This window comes from Caloenas nicobarica, chromosome 11 (assembly GCF_036013445.1).
Source record: "Caloenas nicobarica isolate bCalNic1 chromosome 11, bCalNic1.hap1, whole genome shotgun sequence".
Taxonomy (NCBI): Eukaryota; Metazoa; Chordata; class Aves; order Columbiformes; family Columbidae; genus Caloenas; species Caloenas nicobarica.
The window spans coordinates 6,810,627-6,829,058 of record NC_088255.1 but is presented as its reverse complement, the minus strand read 5'-3'; the positions used below and the strand labels follow the sequence as shown (position 1 = coordinate 6,829,058).

General features: G+C 57.9%; 1 protein-coding gene across 1 annotated transcript in view; it reads left to right on the top strand.

The window, feature by feature from the left end:
• CACNA2D2 (calcium voltage-gated channel auxiliary subunit alpha2delta 2) overlaps positions 1-18,432 on the top strand; it is a 218,343-nt gene that overhangs the window by 171,805 nt on the left and 28,106 nt on the right. The window contains exons 4-5 of the mRNA XM_065642425.1: positions 2,403-2,462; positions 14,346-14,390. Coding sequence (XP_065498497.1) covers positions 2,403-2,462; positions 14,346-14,390 — 105 coding nt within the window. The remainder of the gene's footprint in view (positions 1-2,402; positions 2,463-14,345; positions 14,391-18,432) is intronic.

The following is an 18,432-nucleotide window of genomic DNA, read 5'->3' as shown; positions in this document are numbered from 1 at the left end:
TAGCACTGGGAGTCTTATGTGTGTCTGTGTGGTGCTCCACAGGCTGTGGTTTGGGGTTGTTGTTTGGCCCAGGATGTCACCCTGTTGTCAGTACCCCTTCCTCCTCCTCCCAGCTGATTTGGGGGGTTGGAGGTGGCCAGGGCTCCCCTCCCTCCCTGTGCTCTAGCTGCCGGCATCACCTGTGTGGAGCAGAGCACAGAGCAAAGCATGTCCCATCCTGCTGGGAGATGCAGGGAAACATGGAGCAGGCGATGCAACGGCGCCTGCTGTTAGGCACATCTTTGCTTGATGTGTCTCCCGCTAAGTCACCAGGGAGCCTTCCTGGGCTGCGACAGCCTTGCCAGCCTCATGGCTAATTAACCCGGTACAGATCAGCCACTCAGCCCCTGGAGCTGAGACCTCCACAGTGTGTGTTCCCCAGGAGCCTCGCACAGCTGATGGCTGGTGGGGAGCAGGTGGGCTGTGCTGGGTGCTGCGGGGCTGCGGAGATAAACTCTGTGCCCCTGTGAGTGGCGAGGTGCCTGTCACCCCAGGGTCCAGCTGGCCCCCGGCTGCACGGGCTGGCTCAGATGCCATGTCACCTCCAGCTGGGCTTTGGTGCTGATGGGGTGCACAGCCCTGGCAGGCAGCTGCCTGCACCCCCTAGGCCTGGGGCTGGTCGAGGGACAGAGGGAAAACTCTGGGTCACTTGTTTTGCTCTCAGCTTTGTTTTCTTAGTGCTGTAGAGCAGATCCTGTTGGAAAGCCTGGAGCTCCTGCCCTGTCTGTCCCCTTTGGCTCCGTTAAAGACCAGATTGCAGCTTCTCCCCAGCTCTGCCTGTATCCCCAGGACTGCTGGGCTTCCAGCCCTGCCCTGCTGCACCCTCCGTGCTGACCGGGCTGTTCCGGCTGAGCCCGAGCCCAGTTAAGCCACCCTGGTGCTGAGCATCACCCCATCCTGCTCCTGGCGAGCCCTCGTTCCTCTGGCTGCACCAGCGCAGGCAGCAGCCTGCCCATTCTGCCTGTGCTGCATGCCCATCCTGCCTGCCCGTCCTGCCTGCCCGTCCTGCCTGTGCTCCATGCCCATCCTGCCTGCCCGTCCTGCCTGCCCGTCCCGCCTGTGCTGCATGCCCATCCTGCCTGCCCGTCCTGCCCATCCTGCCTGCCCGTCCTGCCCATCCTGCCTGCCCGTCCTGCCTGCCCGTCCTGCCCGTGCTGCATGTCCATCCTGCCTGCCCGTCCTGCCTGTGCTGCATGCCCATCCTGCCTGCCCGTCCTGCCTGCCCATCCCGCCTGTGCTGCATGTCCATCCTGCCTGCCCGTCCTGCCTGTGCTGCATGTCCATCCTGCCTGCCCGTCCTGCCTGCCCATCCCGCCTGTGCTGCATGTCCATCCTGCCTGCCTGTCCTGCCTGCCCGTCCTACCTGTGCTGCATGCCCATCCTGCCTGCCCGTCCTGCCTGCCCATCCCGCCTGTGCTGCATGTCCATCCTGCCTGCCCGTCCTGCCTGCCCGTCCTGCCCGTGCTGCATGCCCATCCTGCCTGCCCGTCCTGCCCGTGCTGCATGGCCATCCTGCCTGCCCGTCCCGCCTGTGCTGCATGCCCATCCTGCCTGCCCGTGCTGCCTGCTGCCTCTGGAGCCATCAGAATGGAGACGCTTGTGTCTCCTTTGAAGCCACATGAGCTTTAGCAGGAGAAGGTTGTGTTTGCCCCAGCCTTGGGCGAGACTGGCGGGGCAGCTCAGCCCTGAAGCCCCCCGCTGCAGGCAGCAATTGCAGGCGGAGCTGCCGCCTCTTGTAGCTGGTTCCTCTCCTGCTCGCCAGCTCCCTGGGAGTGCTGGAGCGTTGCAGATGGACTCAGTGCCACCGAGCCAATGACCCTGAGCATGTGACAGGGTGAAGGAGGGCACGGGCAGGTGGAGGGGTTAATCTGGCTGGGCAGCTGTACACCTCTGGTCCCCAGCACTGTGGCATTTTGAAGGGCTTTTCAAAGCATTTTTGAAGGGTCTGCCCTGCCCAGCAGAAAGCTGTGGGCTGTTGGCACAGGGACCGGGGTTTAGCCCTTGCCCTGCTCCACAAATGAGGCTGCTCATCTCCTGTGGTAACAGCTGCGATGGCTCAGCCCAGGTTGAGCCCGAGCAGCAGCAATTCCTCTAGAGACACGGGCTTGCTCTGGGAAAGGCAGGAGCAAGCAGAGAAACACTGGCTGTCCATGCCTGGGACATCCTTCTCCAGGCATCGCTGCCTGCATGCTGCCTCCTGCCCTCTGCCTGTGTGGCAGAGAGGTGTTGGGGTCCCAGGGGATCTCCAAAACAGAGGCTGGGAGGGTGCTGGGGTAGCACCCACGCTCCTGGGTGGATGTGGGCCATGCCCAGCTCCTCTCGCTTTCCTCAGGCTCACTTCCCTTCTCCTGTTTGCTTTGCAGAGACTTGCCAACGCGGCGGAGAAGTTCCAGAAGGCTCATCACTGGCAGGACAACATCCGGGTAAGGCTCTTTGCGCCCTGGCCGCTGCCACCCCCTTCCCTGCTGGCGCTGAGCTCCACGGAGGCAGCAGCCTTGGGGATGACTCCTGGCACGGGAATCCGCTCCTCATCCCATCCCTGCTCCCATCCCTCGCTGCTTCCTTTCCTCCTTGCCCGTGTTCTTGGCTCCATCAGGAGTGACCGCTGGCTGTGCCACGCTGCTCGGCATGCAGGCTGCCCCAGCACCACTGCCTGCCAGTGCTATCGAGGGCAAATGAAGCAATTTTGAGCTCATTTCCAGTGCTTGCTCTAAGAACGCAGGAGCTGAAGGTCGAGTTGGCAACTCAGTGCTGAGGGTGTGGAGGCCGAGGAGATGCTCACCCCCCGGCCATCTCTGGCAGCTGGCGGGTTTGGTGCTGAGGGGGGTCTTGTGTGGGGTGGTGGCAGTGGCCATGGTCACGCTCCAGCTTGTCCATGGCGCCTGCCGGCAGTTGTGGTGGGGGCTGCTGCTGGGGGAAGGAGCAATCTGGGCTGGGAGAGGGAAGATGCGAGTTTAATGATTGCATTTGACTTTGTAATTCTGGCAGTGATAGCGCTCAGCGGGAGCCTGAAGGATTCTGCCTGGAAATGCTCTCAAATTATAACAATAATACAAAAGGAAGGAAAGATTGTTTTCCTTCCAGTGCAAACTGAGTCTACAATAAAAAATACTCCTGAGCCACCCAGCACCTTCCTCTGCATCAGGCTGGATCTTGCCTGGCCCCAGGGACCCCCCTGCAGTCACTGAGGGGACAGGCTGGGGACAGCCCCACTGCCAGATCTTGCTGGTGTGTTTTGGGGGATATTTCTGTGACTGCGATCCGCTCAGGGAGGAAAAGAAGGGAAGACCTGGAGCCACATCCCCTCTTGCAGACCCTCCTGCCATTGGCAATGATCACCAGGGTTTGATGTGGAGAGGAGGAGACAGGAGGAACAGAAGGGAAGGCAACGTGATGAGCTGCTTGGCTTTTGTTTGCTGTGTGGCTGGCGTGGGGTGGGCACTTGTGGCCGGTTCTCATCGCATCGGGAGCTGTGTGCCACAGGCACCAGCGAGGCTGAAGCTCGCAGGGGCCTCCTGTAGTAGACGCAGCCTCACTCAGGAGAGGTGAGGTGTCCCTGCCAGCCCTCCCGTCCAGCAGACAGCCGTCACCGGCACCAACGGTCACCGAGACCTTTCCGTATGTGAGCACTGCCAAACTGCTGTCACCTCTTCCCAGGAGGCTGATGGCAGGGAGGTTTGGAGGACAACGGGGTTTGGTGATGGGATCACTGGTGCCTTGCCAGTGTCTGGAGCAAGATCTGCCTCTGTACTGCCTGCGGAGCTGGTCTGGAGTGACCATGTCCCTGGAGGGCACAGCAAAAGCTGGATCCTCCTCTGACCAGCCCCCAGGGGCAGCCCCGGCTGCCAGGACACCCTTGGCCACAGGCTCAGGGCTGCAGCACCGGCTGGGCCATGGGCATCACCACAGGTTCTCACCTCCATCCTTAGTGCTGGCCAGATCATGTGTCCTCTGGGTCATGAGCCCCAAGGTGTCGGATACCCAGGTAGTACCCAAAGCTTGGCCGTGGACACCCTGGTGACATCGTGGTGGCCCCATGCATCCTGCTCTGGGCTGGCATCCAGAGTGGATGCCCCGTGGCCATGGCACAGGCAGGGTGGGCAGAGATGCAGCAAGATCCCTGTGTTTTGCAGTGGTCCCCCAGCTTCTGCTCATCCCCGGCTGCAGAGCCCCTCCACAGCCCCAGAGAGCTCCCCATTCACCCAGACCCAGCTGCCTTCCCCTGTGAGGGGATGACAGTTGGGATACAAAACACACAGAGAAAGGCTGTAGCACTGGGAGACTCTTGGCTCATTTTGCCATTCATGGCACAAACCTTTCAGAAATCTACTTTTGTAGAAAAAATATTTTTAATAGCACTGTTTGCAACCACTTAATCAAGGTAATTAGGAGCGAGTCAGCCAGAAACAATATGCAGCCATGCGTCACCACAGATCTTGCCACAGCTTTATCAGGACAGCCCAGACCTGGCTGGGACACTTGATGGACTGGCCCAGCTCTGCGCAGAGCACCTGGAGCACTGGGCGTTTGCTCCCTCCAGCAGGCAGCCCTGCCTGCCTCAGTGCTGCCTGCCTCAGCGCTGCCTGCCTCAGCCCTGCCTGCCTCAGCGCTGCCTGCATCAGCCCTGCCTGCCTCAGCCCTGCCTGCCTCAGCCCTGCCTGCCTCAGCACTGCCTGCCTCAGCCCTGCCTGCACCAGCCCTGCCTGCCTCAGCCCTGCCTGCACCAGCCCTGCCTGCCTCAGCCCTGCCTGCCTCAGCGCTGCCTGCACCAGCCCTGCCTGCACCAGCCCTGCCTGCACCAGCCCTGCCTGCCTCAGCCCTGCCTGCACCAGCCCTGCCTGCCTCAGTGCTGCCTGCCTCAGCCCTGCCTGCCTCAGCCCTGCCTGCCTCAGCGCTGCCTGCCTCAGCCCTGCCTGCACCAGCCCTGCCTGCACCAGCCCTGCCTGCACCAGCCCTGCCTGCCTCAGCCCTGCCTGCACCAGCCCTGCCTGCCTCAGCGCTGCCTGCCTCAGCCCTGCCTGCCTCAGCGCTGCCTGCCTCAGCGCTGCCTGCCTCAGCCCTGCCTGCCTCAGCGCTGCCTGCCTCAGCCCTGCCTGCCTCAGCCCTGCCTGCCTCAGCCCTGCCTGCACCAGCCCTGCCTGCCTCAGCCCTGCCTGCACCAGCCCTGCCTGCCTCAGCGCTGCCTGCCTCAGCCCTGCCTGCCTCAGCGCTGCCTGCACCAGCCCTGCCTGCACCAGCCCTGCCTGCACCAGCCCTGCCTGCCTCAGCCCTGCCTGCACCAGCCCTGCCTGCCTCAGCCCTGCCTGCCTCAGCCCTGCCTGCCTCAGCCCTGCCTGCCTCAGCGCTGGTTACCGGGTGGAGCAGAGGGACGGAGGGGCTGCATAAATGGCTCTTGCTGCTAGGATTGAACCACCTTTGCCATCCTTTGTCTGTGAACCAGCAGGGCACGGTCAGACCTGCGTCCAGCATCAGTGACACTGGCTCTGCTGCTGCCCCTGGCGTGTTGCTGGTGCTGACACGGGCAGCGGGCACGGATGGTAGTGGCGCAGCATCCCCAACTCCTCCTCTCCTCCCTTCCCAGCGAGCGGCTCATTCTCTCTGGCCACAGCTCTCCCCTCCTCTCCCAGCGCGTCGCGTCCTAACCCCATGCTGGAGTCGATGACAGATTGCACCGAGTGCGGTTATTTTTGTGTTTCCATGCGAAGGCGCCGGCAGATGCTGAGTGTTTGCGCTGCATTAGTGCTAATGGCAGCACCGTTAAACCTCACTGCAGATGGGTTGCTATGGAAGTCCAGAGAAAAATGAAGCAGGAGCAGGAGCCCGAGCAGCTGGGAGGCTGCTGCCAGCAATCACTCATGATCCATCTCTATGGGGAAAGTTTCTTTTTTCTCCCTTTCTTTTCACCTTTCCCAGCCACGCACCAGCCGTGCTGGCCTTTCCAAAGGGGCTGAGTTCAGCCTCCTGCTTCAGGGTCTTTGCAAAGTGCTTCCTCCTTCCCAAACTGCTCCTCATACTGTCCTGCCTTGTCCCTGCTCCATGTCCTTGCCCACCCTCAGGCCCCCACATTTCCCAACCAGGCCAGGCTGGGGCCATGTCCCTGTGTGTCCTCAGAGCTCCCCTGCATGCTGGAGCACTTTCCTTGGCCGAAAGCAATCATAGAATCATAGAATCATTTTGGTTGGAAGAGACCCTCAAGATCATCGAGTCCAACCATTAACCCAACACTGGCACTAGCCCGTGTCCCCAGGGACCTCATATCTGTGTCTTTTAAACCCCTTCAGGGACGGTGACTCCACCACTTCCCTGGGCAGCTTGTTCCAATGCCTGACAACCTTTCCGGGAAGAAATTTTTCCTAATATCCAATCTAAACCTCCCCTGGTGCAACTTGCCCCGAGGTGGCCCATGCCACAGCACCAGTGCACCCCTCACATTGTCCCTCCATCTCGTGTCACCCCAGGGCTGGGTGGCAGCTCAGAGTGACACAGTGGGCAGGGACAGGGGCACAGCAGGGCAGGCTGCAGTGCAGGGCTGTTGTGTCCCCCTACGTGATTTGGAGGGGAGAGAGGCCGTGTACTTCTCCCCCAGCACAGCAAGGGTCTCTGGGGATGCGCATCCACCCACTGCCAAAGGCTGGTGGAGCCCCGGAAAGGTGAGAGCTGCATCCCAGTGCCATGGGATGGGCTCCCGCCACAGGGTACTGGGATCACCCAGCACTGGTGTGATAAGAGACCACAAAAAGCTCCCAGTTTGCAGTGACACGGCCAAACAGTTTTCCCAGTAAGAGGCTTCTGGTCTCAGGCTTGTATCCAGGGTCTGCAGGGCTCTGGGTGCTGCAGCTGGGACAGGCTGGCTCTGCTCCATGCAGAGCCATGGGGATCTGTCCCTCGAGGCACATCAGGGCTGTCCCCTGCTCTGGATGTCCCCAGCCGTGTCCCCTAGCCATGGCAGCAGTGCTGAGCCCCCCGTGCAGACCATCCCCAGCAGCAGATGGCGGTCCCAGGGCTGCAGCCCACACCGCAATGCTATTTACCAGCTTTCCATCCTCTGTTTGCCACACTGCTCAGGCAACAGACCTACAAAATGTACCTATGAAAACACTGAAAGGTCACATTGAGGTTTTTGCTGCCATCCTTTGTATCCGTCCTCACTGACAAGCTGCCGTGCTGCCCGTCGGGCGTCCCAGCCGCCACCGTGTTCTCCCAGCTCCTCTCTACCTGTGTGCTCCGCCTTCCTGCAGGGTTCTCCAGTGCCTTGGGTGCTTTTCCAGACCTTCAGCCCCACCCCAGTGCCACTGGTGGGGGCTCAGGTGTCCCACACCCCCACAGCACAGGGGAGCAGCAGCTGTGTGACCCGAGGGACACTGTCAAAGGCTCGGGTCTGTGCCACCAGCCACGAAACAAGTCCCAGGGCATTGTCATCACTGCATGTTGGTCTGCTGGGGCAGCCAGAGCTATTTGTCCCTTTAAGGGACACTCCAACGCTGCGGAGAGCCATCCCCGCATTTATGTGTGCTTGGCAGGATTATATAAATTGCCTTTAAAAGTTGACTTCTTTATAAGCCATTTTCTGCTTCATAAAATGTTTATTACTGTTGTTTTTCTCACAGTTCTTCTTCCTCACTGCATTTTCCATCGCTACACTGGGAAACTCCCCCCTTCCTCTGCCTGCTGCCCCACTGCCTTCTACCTCTCCCCACCTTTCGGATGCTGGAGATGGATGTTTGAAGGGTCAGAGCCCAGCAGGCCCTTTCTCCCTGTGAAGAAAAAAATAGCTATACATTGAGCTATGGATGTAAGAGCTGCTGGGGATAGGGTTTAACTGCTGGGCACAGCACAGGTGGTTTTAGGGTGCAGAGATGTGTGTGAAGGTGGCAGAGGGAGCGCGAGCAGCCCCATGCCGCTGCCCCATGCATAACCCCCGCCTGCAAGCACACAAGCAAACAACAAAGCCCAGATAATTTCAAGCTCCATTAGAAACGAAACTCTGGGGGAAAAAGGATCACTGTTTGCTAAATGGGGAAGGACAGGAAGAATAACAGAGATTTCACTCCCGGCTGCCTGAGAAAGGTGAGGGATAAAGCAGGGGGAGGTGGCGGCAGGGCTGGGTGCCCCCCGCCCTGCACAGCCCTGGGTGCCGCATCCCTCCGGGCGCAGGGTGATGCCACCGGCTGCTCCGTCCAGCGTCACCGCACTGTGCCTGGTGTGTGTCCGCGGTGCCCGGGACGTCACGTGTGGGCACCAGTGGCTATTCCTGCGGGTTTCTGTGGCGATGCAGGCAGGGCTTTGTGTTCAAAGCGACGTTAGAAGGACGAACGCCAGCTCCTTATCCCCCTTTCATTTTTCTCCTCCTTTAATTACAGATCCTACTTATCGGCCAAGAACAGAAAGATCGTTGCCGTAACCTTGCACTTGCCCTTGTAGAAGGTTTACCTAAAAAGTTAGAAAATAAAATCAAATGCTCTAATTTGCAGTCGTCTTGCCATTTCAAACCCAGTTTTCATTACAGCACAGAAAGTGCATTGAAGCTGTGTTTATAACCCCCTTTTAGATAACAAATCACATTTTCTTTTGGCTGGCGAGTGTGTAGAATTGATATTTTTTTTTTTCAGTTTAATGGGTTTGTGTGTTCAGGAATGATCTCCATCAACTGAGAGTCTTTATTGTGTTTGATATAATGTCAGCTTTCATTACGCTTGGAGAATTACTGTGTTAAAGCACCAACCTTGCTGCAGCGCCATTCTGGCCGCAACACAGAACACAAAAATCATTCACAAAAACCCCATGTCGGTGCCGTTCCCTCTTAAAAACCAAGGATGGGGTTCGAGGGGGCCCCCCTCACCTCCACTCTGCAAGACGGCCGGGCCACCCATGCTGGTCCCATGGGTGTAGCGGTTTGGTGCGGGGGCTGCCAGCTTTCCTCCCAGTGCTGCCATCCCATCCCATCCATCCCATCCATCCCATCCCATCCCACCCGTCACCAGCAGGGCAGGGGGTCCCTGGCACCCTCTGGCTCTGCATGGGTGCTGGTGTCCCCGCGGTGCCTGGGTGCAGCGGAGAGGAGAGGCGGCCGCGTCTCATTCGAGGCAGGCTCAAAGGAGCAGGAACAGATGGGAGATGCCATGTAAAGAATAGTCGGAGAGGCGTCATCAGATAAAACATCTTACTGGGGAGATGAAAAAACTGTTGATGGGTCACTTAAATATTTCCCCAGCTCTGTCAGAGAGGCAGTGGGAGGAAATTGCTCTTTAAAAAAAAAGATGCCAAGGCAGATTATGATGGCTGTTCCCACCTGTCCTGGGTAACATGGTTGGTCTCTGCAGCTGGATGGGGTGCGAGGGGCCTCGTGTGACAAGGGCAGCAGGAGAGGCACGGTCCCCAGCAGACTCATCCCGGGTCCATCTGACAACCCATGATGGCTTGGGCCAACCGTGGATATTTTCCTCTTCCTAGGGACTGGCAAAGGATTCATCATGATGCATATGGACAAGGACAGCTCTAGCGCTGTGGAAATAAAGGGTGCAGCCCCTACCAGGCACTGCCCGTGTTTCTTATGATGGCCAGAGCCTGGTGTGGCTGTGATTGCAGGGAGGAATTTCTCCCAGGAATTCATCTGGTCCCTTTGGGAGCCTGTTCCTGGCTGTGGCCCTTGCACCGCCCCGTGGCAGCTGTTGCAGAAACACTTTCTTTGCCTTGTCACACAGCCGAGAAGGCTGCTGTGCCTTTGGTAGGACGGGGAGACCTTGGGCTGAGCCCTCACCTGGCTGGGACCTCCAGCCTCAGTTGCCAGCTGGAGCAAACTGGCCAGCACGGATCCATCCCCCGGCATGGCCATCAGCACATACCATCCCGCTCCTCCCATGGACTTGGCAGGGGCAGTGCTGCAGTGGGAACACACTGTGTCCCCCTGCTTGTCCCCTGCTGCCACCTGGCCTTAGCGCAGACACGAGGCTGCGGGTGCTGCAAGCGCCATAGGAGCTGCGGGAGCTGCAGGATATCTTCCATAATACAAAAGGTGCAACTATAAGCAAAATCTGTTGCTATTTCTGTGTGCTTAGTGGTTTGGGAATGTGGAGAACTCCCTAAATATTCGCTGCCTGTTTTAAGTGCTGATGGCAGAGGGAAGAGCTATGGGTGAGCTGAGCCACCGGTGCTGCGCGGGCACACCAGCTCCTGTTTGCTGTCCCCACCTGCTGAATTGCCCAGATGGAGATCCCCCTCACCTGGCTCATCCCCGCTTCGGGGTGCCATGGGCTGGGATGCTGGCCCTGCCTCCAGCCCCATCCAGCAGCTGGCAGACGGGCAGACGCCAGCTTGGGATCCAGCTTGTCTTCCCCACCACCCTCTGACTTCCTCCCAACTGCCTGGAAGGGAAACCGCCACGGGATTTGGCTCTTCCAGAGCCAGTTAAATCTTGGAAGAGATTTCCTGACTGCAGGGATCACCTGTGCCACTCAAGAGAAATGAAACCCACAGCTGGAGGGCTGTGACGGACCAAAATCCATGCAGTGCTGCAAGAGCTGCCTGCAAAATCACCCTGAGGAGCTGCAGCATCCCCAAGGCACGCGATCAGCAGGGTGACTTTTACAGGATGACAGTGTGAGTGATCCTGAGGAGGACAACAGATCCACGGGAGAAGCGTTAGCCAGCTCAGATGAGCCTATAGAACAGCTATAGGGGCAGAGCGAGCCATGGCCCCTCTGCCGTGTCCTTGCTGGCTACGTGTCCTGGCTGATGGGCCAGAGCAAGGAGCTTATCTGCCCCTGGCAGCCCCTTCCAAGACTGTTTCAGGGTGGTGGCAGCTGCGTGTGTGTCGTGGTTTGATCAACACCTCATTACACTGCTGACTTGGAGGTTTGGGCCAGGGTCCCTCTGTCCTGACATCGCCAGGCTGTGGTGAGATAGCAGAGCACTGACCTTCCTAGCGTTATTTTTAGTTGCTGTAATTGGTTTAGGTGAAAAAAAGACCTGTGTGAATGCTGTAGCAGGGAGGGGTGTCCCTCACTGCCGACATGAGCCCCCTGTGCCCGTCTTTGTCCTGGGTTTTGGCTCAACCCCAGTCTGCCCGTGCCAAAGCAGAGTCTTCTCCTGAGCTGCTGGCAAGGCTCCAGCTCGCAGCTCTCCAGAAGTGCACAGGGTCCCTGGAGAGACTCTGGCACATGGCATCCCTGGAGCCCCATCCAGGAGGTGCCACCTGGGTCAAGCCCTGGCTGGGGGCTGCCCGGTGACACTGAACCATAAGGGTTTGCTGCAGACATGGGAGTTGCTTGGTGGCTTTGCTGGAGGAGCCTGGGCAATGGCTTCAGTGGTGTTTGCAGATTGGGGTGCAATTGCACTGAACTCCAGAATCGGTTCACCATAACTTGCACTGAGGGTTCAGGAGACTGAAATAACCCCGTGCTTACCCATCAGCGGCACGGTGCTGGCAGTGCCATTACACAGATGTCATTTGGCAATTACTGCGCAAGAAAACGGGCAGTAGTTGACAGGTCATCAAGGAGTAGCACCCAGCATCCTCCTCCCCTTCAGTATGAACTGGTGAGCACTTTCTGCAGCTCATCTGCAAGAGACGGGGCAATGTTTTGCCGTGAAATCCCTTGACATCTTCACCTCCTTGTTTTCTTTATTGGTATTTATTCTGAAAGGCTCTAGCAATATCAGTGCTATTTACACAGGCAGGGTGCTGGGTTTAACGTGGGCTGGAGGAGAAGGAATAGAGGATTACGTCAAGAAGGCAAGCATGGCTTAAAAAACAAATATCAGGGAAAGGAAATTGTAGGGCCCCTTGTTGCCTCTCAGGAGACCTCTGGTATCTCCCTGGAGGGTCTCCGAGGGCTCTGTCCCTCCTTCCTGGAATAAATTCCCACCAGCTCCACTGTCCGGGGACATGGATGCCCTGCCAGCTCCTGTGGGCTCCCTCACACCCCATGATTACCCCCCAGCATCCGCGGGCTGGTGGCGAGGAGAGCAGAGCTTGGCATCAGGTCAGCATCACAGGGCCGGGGCCACGGTGACACTGACTGTCCTACATGTGCCATCTCATGTGCAAACCTCAGTGATGGCATGAGAGGGGCCGGGATCTCACCTGGCTGCTCCTGGGGTCATCAAGGCTTGAAAAAGTGCATGGGAAGGGCTCGGTGATCCCTGGGGACACTAGTGGGAGCAACGTCCTTCCAGGAGGTCTGCTTCCCGTGCCCTGCCATGCCGTGCCATGGGAGCACTGGAAATGGTGAAAACAGGACCAGGAGACCAGCTCTCCCCCCCGAGCATCACCTCGCCACCCTCCTCCCCACTGCAGGAGTGGGGCCACCACGTGTTGGAGGGGATTCGAGGTTTTCGGAGGGGCGGATGGAAGATAAAATGAATAACAAAGCACCTTCTGGATGGCTGTTGTTAGTCACACTCACTTCTGATTAAAGATCATTAAACATGAAATTAGCTCGTTTGTGTTACGGGTCTCCCGGGGGTTCCTTTAATTAGGAGGTGCAGATGGCCAGGGACCCAGGGAGACACAGTGCCAGCGAGGGGCAGGGGCAAGTGCAGGGCCGGGAGCGGTGCAGGGAGGGCATCTGAAGAGAAATTAATTCTTTTTTTTCCCTTTTCTTGTTGTTGTAAACCCCTCAGCATTTCACAACAAATCACAGATAATTAATAAGTACATTCCCTTAATGACTAGGCTTTTTAATAGCAAAAATTGGAAGATGCTGCGTCTATATTTTTTTCAGTTCCCCCTCTCGGTGCTGCCTTATTGCTGTGATTCAGGTCACAGAGCCCCTGGTGGGGACTGGTCCCTCTGCCCCGGAGAATGCTGAAACGGCCCTTCACAATCCTCATCCTGCCACTGGTGCCCCCAGGAGAGCAGCATCACCACTCCAAAGGCTTTTCCACCCCTTGGTGGTCTTTTTCTGGAGAAGCCGCAGCAGCAAACAGCTCTGGGGAGCAGGATTGTGGCTCAAGGACAATGCTGGTGAGGGGTTGGTGACTGCCAGTTCCTGGTGCCGCCAGGGCAGCAGAGCGGGTGGTGCTGGCTGCCTGGCGAGCCACTCCGACCTGCCGGTCCCTTTCCCTGGCAGAAGCCCGTGGCCAGGCTGGGCTGGGTGCCATGGTGCCACCAGCACAAGCCTGTGGCGCGGCTGGGCTGGGTGTCACGGTGCCACCGGTACAAGCCCGTGGCCAGGCTGGGCTGGGTGCCATGGTGCCACCGGCACAAGCCCGTGGCCAGGCTGGGCTGGGTGCCATGGTGCCACCGGTACAAGCCCGTGGCCGGGCTGGGCTGGGTGTCACGGTGCCACCAGCCCCAGCATGAGCCCATGGCCGGGCTGGGTGCCGCAGAGGCTGCAGCAGAGCGGGAGCGGGGAGGACAGGGATGCAGTCAGCGCTGTTAAGGTTTTGGTTGGGTTCCTGATCTGCACCCAGATCGCTTTCCTTGTTAAACAATGACAGCAGTAATCGTCCTAAGGCACTGCCGGTGTGTGCTGGGGGAAGGCTGGTCTGCGTGGTGGCTGCTGACTGCTGATTGAGTGACAGACATGTTAGTGCTGCGACGGCTGCTGGTGCGTCTGCATCGCGCTTGCGTCCCTGCACGCAGAGCAGAGTCTCCAAGTGCCCTTTAATTACCCCTTCTGATGGCACACGGAACGCTGTTGTGACAGCATTGCTGCTCTCCGAATTGCCTCTTTAGGAGTTTCATCAGCTGCCTCGCGTCCTGACACGCAGGGAAGAGGAATCTGAGCAGACCTTTCTGCCTAAATAGGCTCTAAATACCCTAAATTAATGACGTGCATTTCTCCGTTGAAGTGAGGACCAGTTTCTGTGTGCAGGGATGGGAGCTCTGCCGGCTGCAGGGCTTCTGCCTGCTGTGCTGCCTGCCACGCTGCCCGTGCCCGCCTCTCCTGCGTCTCCTGATGCAGCGGGACTGAAGCGTCCTGGGCACGGGGACATGGTGCAGCCTTGCTCCCGGTGGCAGCACAGAGGCTGCAGTCATGCCAGTGGCGCTGTCACAGGGCTGGTGGCCGCAGTGGAGGCCATGCATGGCCCTGCGCTGCTGCGGTTCGGTAGCAGCGTGAGCAGAGGGAAGCGTGCCAGGCGATGGCAGGTCCTTGGAGGGTGGATGAGGGGGATGCGGGCTCCCGGCTGTGTCCCAGGGACAGCGTGGGGTGGACAGGCTTCAGTCCCTAGCGATGTGTGGCTTCCAGCGGCATGGCAGAGGTGCCGAGGGGATGAGCAAGGGATAGGGAAGACGCGATGGGGACCCTTCTGCCATCCCTGTCCTTGCCTGGCACTGACTCAGCTCTCCCTTTTCTCTGCAGGAGGAAGACATCGAGTACTACGATTCCAAGGCTGACACCGAATACGTGAGTACTGTCCCTGCTGCACCACTGGCAAAGCCAGTGTCCTGTCCCGGGGCTGTCCCAGCACCGTGCCAGGGATGCGTGGCACAGCCTTTGTTACAGCCAGCGTAACGAGGCTCTGCGGTGGGCAACGACACAGCCCACAGGGGCATCTGTCTGCCGGCCCCGGGCTCAGCCACAGGCAGGTGGGCAGGTTGCTCTGCTGCCTGCAGAAGTTTCTAAAATTAAAGCTGACATCTGAAATTCAAATGAAGAGCAAACCTTTAATTAGAGACTGAATCTAATTCTCTGCCCCCCTCCCCGCACAGCCATCCTGTGATTTCTGGCAATCAATTCTCTAAATACAGACCCGATAGCTCCGCTCTCCCGGTGCTCCCAAGGGGGCTGGCATTTGCCAGCTCCTCCGCATGGTGACGGTGACAGTGACGGCACTCAGGTCCGTGCTGTGCCACGTGTGGCAGGCTCTCCACCGGCAATGGCTGCTGCCCTGTGACACCCCACTTTGCTGCAGGTGACAGATCACCCTGCTCCTGCAACGTGCAGTGCCATGAGATCCTTCCAAAGCAGGCTCGCTGGGTCGATGTTGCTCTCAGCACAGTGCTGCTGGGGAGCGGGTGTAGCGCCGTGTCCTCAGAACTCATTGAGAGCCCCAAGCAGAGCAGGATGGGGGTTTAGAGGCAGCCCAAGCCAGCACCGGTGCCCCAGGACCGGTCCTTGCCCCGAGACAGAGCTGGCAGCAGATATGCCATCAGGGGACAGTACCACAGCCGGAGGGGAAGACCAGCAGCGCATGGCATTGGCAGCAAGCTGCCCGCAAACCGCATGGCCTCATCTGAATATAGCACTTGGGTGACCCTGTGAGCCTTCAGAAGGCCCCGTGCAGAGTGGACGGGAGGATCCGGGCTTGATGGGGTCCCACCAGCTCAGACAATGTGCCCTGCGCCGAGCTCTGGCTCTCCCGTCACCCTGCCTTGGGGATGATGCCCCAGAACTGGGGGCAGGCTGGAGTGGAGGATGGATGACTTCAAAGCAGAGTTACTGAGAAAACACCAGTGCCATTGTCCCCCAGCTGGTGGCAGGAACACTCCTTGGCAGGGGAAACCAGAGCCACGGAGAGTCTGGGAGGTGGGAAAGAGCAGTCAGGGAGGTGCTGGGACCAAAGGGGAGGACGCCAGCTTTCCCGAGCAGGTCCCCCTGCTGAGGATCCTGTTCATTTGGAACAGAGGACATCTCCTGTCCCTTCCCCAGCCAGGGGGAAGGTGCCAAGGAAGGGAGGGGAGTATCCTGCTCCCTATGGCCTCTCCAGAGAGGATGTAGCTAATGGGCTTAAAAAACATTAAAGCAGATTTTGGATAGAAGCAGCGGAAAAACTGGCTGGTGGTCAAGGGAGAAGGAGACAACCTGGGGGGCAAGGCAGGTCCCTGCCGAGGGCATGAGGGGCAGGACAGATGCATCCATCAGGCTGGGCAGGGGACAGAGGAGCTGGATGTCCCCGTGCCCAGTGTTACCTTGGCTGGTCCTGGCTGCTCATACCCAGCCGGGCAAAGGGAGCTGCCAACTCCTGGCTGTTGGCTATGGGACGAGCCATTTCTGCAGGTGAGGGGCACATCCCTGGTCATGTTAGGCAGGATTAGGAAACAGGAGGCGTCTCCACCTCAGAGCTGTGCCCACCAAGCCCCCTGGTACACAGGACACCGGGGAGACACCATGCACCACAGCATGGTCCCCAGCCAAGGGAGGTGGAGTGTCATCGGCGAGGAATAGCCTTGCAAATCCATCACCAGCCGCACCAACTTCAGTCCTCCTCTGGGGAAAAATCAAGCAAAACTGGGAGTGCGCTCTTGCCTGAGGTTTGTGGGTTCAGCAGGAAGAGCACTTCCCCATCAACACAGTTACTGCATCCCAATGAAATCCCAGCAAATTTAATTTCAGCAAAAATAATGAAGAGAAAAGGAGATGCTAAAATAAAAAAGGAGGGAGATGATACCTGAAGGTCTGAATGGAACTAAATAGCCCTCTTTCCATCTTTTCTTCATTTAGCTTCAATTTTTGTATTTAAATAGAGCAGGATCTAGCTGAAATTGAGTTAGTTCTGATGGACAATGCCTATTCAACCTAACTGGGGCTTATTCACAAGCCTTTACGCCGGCTTTATGGTAAGAAAGAAATGAGCTTCCTATTCATTTTGCTTGCACCTCAGCTCCACTATCTTCCTAAACAGATTTCGGATTTCCAAGTGGTTTTTAACAAACGAGAACATCAGAAAATGTTCCTGGAGGTCCCCAAGGCTCTCAAAATGTTTGCAGAAGCAAAGTTTTCACCTTTCTCCCCTAGCAAGGGCTGTGGGGTTTATCCACGGAGAAGTGTTCAAATCAGCAGATGCACGCTGATCACACGGGTATCACAGGCAGAACAACGCAGAAATAAAGTGATTTTCCATCTTTAGTAGTGTGTTCACGGCAGGGTATGATGCTTAAGTCACAACTGAGGCCAAAATCCCCTGGGGTGTGCCATTCTCTGGTGGGAGCTAGTGGAGCCTTGCCCAAGACCATGGTACGGGCTTTGTTTTCTGCTTCACATCAGCCAGGAGCTGTTGGTTCCCAGGCTGTAAAGCAGCAGACAAGAGGTTTTGCTCTTGCTGCTTGTCCTGTGGTTGGAGAGGTGTACCTGATGGCATTACAGCATCCATCAGGGCCTGGCAGCCATCCCTGGGGACATCGTGCAAGCCCTGGTGCTTGTCCCTGTCCTCTCTGCAGGTGATGAGAAGTGGGATCGTGTCGTTTTGTCCCCTCCAAACCAAACATTGTTGCTTCTCCCCTGCAGGCAGATTGCAGGTGCGGGTAGGGCGCACCCCAAGTTCAGCCCCTCAGCACCCACCCACCTGCTCGAGGTCCCTGGGGAGGTGACAGTGACACCAGCCTCAGCACCCTCCAGCGCTGGTCCCCGCTCAAGAGCTGCAGTGAGGAGAGGGAGGAGGGAAAAAAAAGCCCCTGAATGTCACCAGCAGATGAAGGGTGTTGGAAAATTTAATCTTCCAACTTTCTCCACTAATGTGACATTTGGATTTCCTCCCGATAAGCTATCAGCCCCAGAAGTTTCTTTCTTTTGCCTTTTTTCTTTTTTTTATCTTTTTTTCTTTCCCTTCTTCTCTCCTCTGGCTGGTAATTTAAAAATAAATGGTCTAGAAAGATCTCTAAACAGTACCTTTGGCAAAGATTAAAAAAAGTGAAGGGGGATAGGGGAGCAGGCTGGCAGGAGAGGCTGATTGTTATTTATAACCTGGGCTGCTATAAAAGCAGGAACGTGGCTGAAGAACACACCGTCTCCCTCTCTGGCGTTAAATTGCCGCATTTCAGGAAAAGCTGAGATATTTAAGAAGGAGAAAGGCCTTTTTGCATGAGCCTGGAGTTTCTCAGCCAGGGGGCTGGGGGCTGGCATTTATATTCATTATTAGTAGTAATCACGGCGTGTTGATGTGAATATTTCACCGGCTTTTCTGGACTTAGCATGGATGGGTGTCCCTGGGAAATTTGAAAGGATGTGTTGGGATCTCAGTGCATTATATTCTTGCTGGGGCGTGTGAGGGGCAGGAGGTGGGACGCAGGGATGCTGCTGGGGCGCTGCAGGAGCTCTGCAGGTGCCAGAGGTAGTGGGGGGAGCACTGTGCAGGGAGGCTGCAGTTGCCCAGCTTCTCCAGAGCTGCAAACACCCAGCCAGTAGCCCATCGCGGCCACTGCAAGCCGGATCAGCCCCGCGTGTGTCATCGGTGCTGCCGGTTCAGCCGTCATCATCAGCTGTGATGGCTCGTTCCCATGGAGATGAGTGATGAGCGGGGGTGTCTGCATCCACGGGAGCTGCCTGGCCGAGGCATCGCTGCTGCACCAGGTCCCATCCCCGGCTCGAGCCGCAGCTCCAGACCCCAGCACTGTTGGGGACCCCCCGGCAGTCTTGTGCTCCCCTCAGCCAGCACCGTCTGGATGTGGTGAGGGCAGGTACTTGTTGAGAGCGTGGCAGCCTCCAGTAAAGCTGTTGCGTGGTGCCAGTG